The sequence below is a fragment of the Neovison vison genome, chromosome 4 (genome assembly GCF_020171115.1).
Source record: "Neovison vison isolate M4711 chromosome 4, ASM_NN_V1, whole genome shotgun sequence".
NCBI lineage: Eukaryota > Metazoa > Chordata > Mammalia > Carnivora > Mustelidae > Neogale > Neogale vison.
In genome coordinates, this window is record NC_058094.1 from 165,102,748 (window position 1) to 165,108,960 (window position 6,213).

Below are 6,213 nucleotides of genomic sequence, written 5' to 3' on the forward strand. Positions count from 1 at the left end.
AGTACAAATATAGCAGACCACAAGTTGACCACAAATTGAATATAAGTCAGCAGTGTTCATGATCCCAGGATGTATAAACAGGATCCTGAAGTGTACGAATGGAAAGTAATTCTTCCAAAATCCTCAGCATTTGGCTAGTGATGAAGTTAGGAATGCAATTCCAGAGCATGAGCCTTGTTCTCTCCCAGTTTATCTGGTTTAAACTATCAAGGAAGTAAAGAGAGATTCGGGAAGATTCTCCTACCTATTTTCCAGGTGGATTGTTTTTCCTTCATCCTTCTGACCCAGTATCTATCCTTACAGAATTTGTAAGTAAGGTATCAATATTATGATCGGGAATATATACATATAACCAATTCATTTGGTACCTACCAGGCGATCTCGAATTTTATCTACAAGGGTTGGATCACTTAACAGTGGAATGGGTTCACGGGATGAATCCCCAGATATCAAACGAAGTTTGGCTTCATTGACTACAGTCGAAAGTCCAATGGTGATAAACAATATTCCTGCAGTTCTGGCATCTTCAGAAAGACTCTGAACATCTGGATTCTTCGGATGGTCAATGCCATCAGTCATCAGCAGAGCCACCTTCACACCATCTTTACGCCCTTCTCTCGTAAGTAGCCCAGTGGCATTGGAGATGGCATAGTAAGAGAAGGTGCCTTGCCCAATGAAATTCATAGACTTGACCCTCTGTTTAAACGTCTGCAGATCCTTCCAAGAAGAAAAAGGTGGATCAATTTGGACAGAGCTGCTAAACTGAAGCGCTGCCAGTTTGATGTCATATTTCAAGGCGCCAACCGGGGTCAACTGGAAAACCTCGTCACTCAGTCTAGCCACAAAATCTTTCTGTTTATCGAAGAGAATAATTTTAGAACTTTCGGAGCTGTCCACAATGAAGACAACATCTATGAAGCAAGTAGAGTCTGAAATAGAACAAAGAAGTTAGGCAAAATATTTGTTCCTCCTCATGAAATGACTTAGCATCAGGAAAGCCCTGGTGTAGTGTGATGTGTATGTGTTTGCTGTTGTTTTATTGTTTTGGGGGGTTTTGGGGCTTCGGGGGTTTTTGTTTTTGTTTTGTTCTGACAGGAGAGGGGAGTGGAAAAGAGGCATCTTGCAGGTAAGGTTTAAGTTGTAAAGTACTAAATCTCTTTCCAGATCTATAAATTCTTTGCCTCTTGTAAAATCATGCAAGTCAGAAGCAAACAAATAAGCAAAATTCTATTTTGAGTATTTTCCAACTGTCTAAAAAAATCAACAAATATATACTTTCAAAATTTTATTTATTTACTTAAAGAGAGATGTGGGGGGAAGGGGCAGAGGCAGAAGGAGAGAGAATGTCAAGCAGATTCCACACTGAACCGGAAGCCAGACATGGGGCTTGATCTTATGACATGGGGCTCAGTCTCACGATCCTGAGATCATGACCTGAACCAAAATGAAGGGTCAGACGCTTTACCAATTGAGCCACCCAGGCACCCCCAAAATTCAACAAATATTAGGCAAAAGTTTTTAGAAGTAAATAATGCTCTGCCTGATTCTCAGGTTGTGTGTCACATTGGTGAGATCCTATCTTGTTTTGGGTGGGTGGTTTTTTTGTTTGTAGCTTCTTTTAAAATCAAGGGAGAAAATGACTACACACATCACATTGTAGCAATGAGGGGGAAAGAAACATAAAAGCAAAGAACTTAAGTTTGAATTCTAGCTTTTACTAGTTAATTTGCCAATGGCCTTGGATGCACCACTTAACGTCTCTGGGCCTCAATTTCTTGTATCTATGACAGTGGCAGTCTCTGTCACTCCTATTTTACAAAGCTACTGTGAGGCTCAAATGAGATAATAAATATACGAGGGTTCTGAAACACCCGATGTTTCTGTAAGTACGCTCTATAAGTATAGAGGGTATATTATTATCATAATGTAAGTATATTAAAATAGGATGATACATATATGTTTATATATATGGTTTGTTATTTACATCAACTGCTATTTGGAAAAATTCATATTAGTGTTTTAACAGGCTAAAACTAATCATTAAAAACAAAACCAAAATTTTTTTTTTTTTACCCAGGAGATTATTTTTCCTTGCAAGTGAGTTGGACTTTGATCCTTTCTTTCTTTGTCCATACATTGTTTGACTCATGAAAGCTGGCAAAAGCAGGAGAGAGAAGACAAAATTTCTGTTCCACATTATGGTAGATGGTGGAAAGTTATCTGTCTTGTAACACCTTTAATAGAAAAATCAGTTGTAAATACTTCCGTAAAATACAGTGTTTGCTATTTCTAATTTTAAGCCAGCAGAATTGAAAACTGGCTTGTGACAGGGGCAAAGGATTTTCATTCATATTTACAGAAAAACATCTATATCGAGATTTTAAAAGATTCAAATCCAAGTAAATCATGGCACCACTACCAAACATTTATTAGCGAATGTTTCTATATAGTCAAAGAATTACATCCAAGTAATCTGAATTTCCCGTTTTATTATGGGGAGCAGAGAGTAGTGAAAACCATTTAAAAACACTTTAGTCCTACTCTATATGATGACAATGGCTCAAATACAGAGTCTGTTTCGAAATTGTCACATTCTTCAAGGTGATATCAGATTGCTACTTGGTTGTTTCATTATAACTAATTCCTGATAATCTCAATAGTTTTACAGGATAGTAGAGAACCACCATCATTTCAGTCTTAATATTACATGTACAACTTCAGTTAGCTCAAAAGCCAAGTCAAAAATGAAATCGCCCTTCCAATTCCCATAGAACACCACTTCTTTTTTGTACTCTTACTTGGAAACTTCATCTACAACCGAGATCCAAGCTGCACTACGGCTGCATGCATATCCAGTGAATCAAGAGAGTATGAGAGCAAAAATAATAGAGTTGCTCAGCAACACTGTTCTTCTAGTGAAAAACTGATGGACAGAAACAAGACTTAAAATCAGGAAGCACTTCCTCTGACCATTCCTGTGGAACTATTTTTCTGGGTAGATTAACAATGAAAAATCTAATCCTGTCTTAAAATCTACAGCCATCTTCATGTCTCAATATGCCCAGCTGTACACTAAATGACTTTTAAACCCATGGGCCTCCCTGGCAAGAGAAGAATCATGTGGGGCTAGCCCAGTATACTTGAGAAGGAACACGAAAGCTTTTTCTGAACCAATGTTCTGCATAGTTTGAAAATGCTTTTTTTCTTAAACCATACTGACTTCAAAAGTTCTGGAAAAGGAAGTCACATTTTCCTTCACTTTGCCTTCAGGGAATGGGAACTGGGAAATCATGAGCACGATTTTTCCAGGCTCAAGTAGGGGGTAGAAATATACGCACAGGCAGTGAGAAAGGGAATGGATGACTGGCTCCTTTCATACATGCCAGATGGAGAAAACCAAAAAGGAATCAAAGCTGTTGGGCTGAGGATGAACCAAAGGATGGCTCTACGCCATCATCTGCTCCTCAGCTGACATCGTCTAACAGGAAATGTATGAAGCTGACTCTGTATCAGTAGGGCCAAACACCTCTGGGCAAGGCAAAGGCATCAGGGGCAATTGACCAATGTCAACTGTTCTTCAGACAAGGTGTGCTAAGACATGACGACACCTGGGCATTACAAAAGAACAAGGTGTTTGCTGAGGAAATAAAACACATCAAGGACATCCCTCCCCAAAGTAATTCCTTGTTAACCGAAGAGAAGAATACAGAAGGACGTACACATTTAACTCTGAAGACTAGCGTAAGAATAAGGCTATGTAGCAAAACACAGCTGCTATGTAGCATTCTCGGGGTTGGGGTGCGAGGGGAGGCAGGCGGAAAACCACCGTGTCCCTGGTATTACATATAACCTGTCTCTTCTGTTGAGCCCATACTGCAAAAAGTGTCTCCGCTATTCTGGAAATAAGAGGCTGAGAATTTAATTTCACTGAAAATAAGAGAGATTTTACAAGCTCCATGATCAACTCTTCAAAAATCTAAAGAAGGTGATTCCCCTGCAGGATCCTGAGCAGGAAACCACATTCCCCTCATTTGTAGGCCACACTTTGGGCTTTAGAAATGTTGTCTTTAAATGAACACTTGGGGCACCTGGGTGGCTCAGTGGGTTAAAGTCTCTGCCTTCGGCTCAGGTCATGATTCCAGGGTCCTGGGATGGGGCCCTGCATCAGGCTCTCTGCTCAGTGGGGAACCTGCTTCCTCCTCTCTCTCTCTGCTTGCCTCTCTGCCTACTTGTGATCTCTGTCTGTCAAATAAATAAATAAAATCTTTAAAAACACACAAAACAAAACAAAACAAAAAAACTTTATAAAAAATTTTAAAAATAAATAAATAAACACTTGTCTTTCCTAAAACGAAGCACCAGAGCCTACAGGTTTTTTTGAGGGGGGATATAATCATGAATGCTTACCTGAAGCTTTGTATATCCACCATTCACTATCACACTTACTCCTTACCACTCATCAGTATGTCTCATATTTCATTACTGTTTGCGCTGGTATTTTTTTACCCAGCACCCCCAAAGCAGTCTTGCTAGTCCCTTCTCTTTACTGACGTTAACCAGACCACACACTTCTACGTTTGGATTTTTAGTGCCACTACCTTCCTAAAATCTCTCTCTCTTTTTTTTTTTTATTAGTTTGGCATCTTTTTTTTAAAAAAATTTTTATTTACTATAAACATATATTTTTATCCCCAGGGGTACAGGTCTGTGAATCGCCAGGTTTACACACTTCACAGCACTCACCAAAGCACATACCCTCCCCAATGTCCATAATCCCCCCCCTTCTCCCAACCCCCCTCCCCCCAGCAACCCTCAGTTTGTTTTGTGAGATTAAGAGTCACTTATGGTTTGTCTCCCTCCCAATCCCATCTTGTTTCATTGATTCTTCTACCCACTTAAGCCCCCACGTTGCATCACCACTTCCTCATATCAGGGAGATCATATGATAGTTGTCTTTCTCCGCTTGACTTATTTCACTTATTAGTTTGGCATCTTAAGAGTACACCCATTTCTAACCATTTTTACCATGTTTTATTCTGCCTCATTTTTAAAAATAATTTTTGCTTTTCTCTCATTTAGATACCATAAACAAGTAAAATAGGTTTTGGGGGGAAATGCCATTAACTAAATAAAAGAAACATAAATCTGTATGTTCACTATAATTTGTATTTTATAAATGCAGAAACAATGATTATCTTTAACTAAATGCCATACATTTGCCTTTTTTGCCTAAAATTTATTTTGGGTAAATATCAGAATCAATAAATCCAAGAGACTGTATATTTTGTGATATTTCAAAAATGAATACTTTCAGCACAGTCTGCCAATTGTATCCAGAGTGTTTGCAGCTCCTTTTTTGCACAGAATGATAAAATACCAAAAGAAGACTTTATTCAAATGGTCAAACCAGCCAAATTATAAAATATTCTGTAATTAATACTGAGTTATAAAAATATGTTCCATGTTAAGAAAAAGAGGTCCCAAAAGGTATTAACATCATTGCAATGCTAGGTAGTAGACTGCAAATTAAAAATCAATTTTAAACTTTGAAATAAATTTTAAATGTTGGCATTTTAACAATTATTTTTATTTTTCTAATAATTAATTTAGAGCCATGGCAGAGGATAGAAAATTTGGATAAGCTTTCTTCACATAAAAAATAGGCAAACCCCTTAGTCTTCCACAGTGCCTAGATGGTCCCATCTGATTTCAAGTGATTAAAATAAAACAGTTATGTCTTACCTTATAAAGTTTGTCAAACAGGAATTAAAGACTGATTAAGCAAATGCCAACAGCAAGGACCATGGTTGGGATGGAGTTGGCTATTTGATATTGTTCTGTTCTGTGGGAATAAAAAATGGTTTTGGTCTTGGAAGTTTTGCAATCTTTCATTTGTGTTTATTAGCCTAGGTTAAAGCAAGAGTGGTCAGGCATTTAGCCAGGGTGCAAGATCTGGGTGGGATCAGGAAGTCATTTAAAGGAACAGTGTCCTCTCAGAACAAGTCTGTGTTCTCCAGACTGTTATAAAAATCACTTGAGCAGATTTTCTACATTTTAGGCATTTAGGGACAGCCTGCTGTTTCTCATACCATGTCCTCCTTCTGTTTCTCCTTTCTCTGCCTGGGGTGTGCTCTGTGTGTTAGTGGTTCTGAACAGTTTTGTCAGGCAGCATAAGTGACAACACACTCAGACTCAAAACTGGCTTTTCAGGAG

General features: G+C 38.4%; 1 protein-coding gene across 2 annotated transcripts in view; it reads right to left on the reverse strand.

Annotated features, from left to right (window-relative positions):
- Positions 1 to 5,826, reverse strand: part of COL28A1 (collagen type XXVIII alpha 1 chain) — a 153,269-nt gene extending 147,443 nt beyond the window's left edge. The window contains exons 1-3 of one of the 2 annotated variants that reach the window (XM_044246092.1): positions 5,743 to 5,826; positions 2,074 to 2,234; positions 373 to 929 (exon numbers count right to left, since the gene is read on the reverse strand). In XM_044246092.1, the coding sequence (XP_044102027.1) occupies positions 373 to 929; positions 2,074 to 2,197 (681 nt within the window). In that variant the 5' untranslated portion in view covers positions 2,198 to 2,234; positions 5,743 to 5,826. Of the gene's footprint in view, positions 1 to 372; positions 930 to 2,073; positions 2,235 to 5,742 lie in introns of those variants that run through there. The other variant, XM_044246093.1, reaches the window with a different exon arrangement.
- Positions 5,827 to 6,213: the final 387 nt, after the last annotated feature.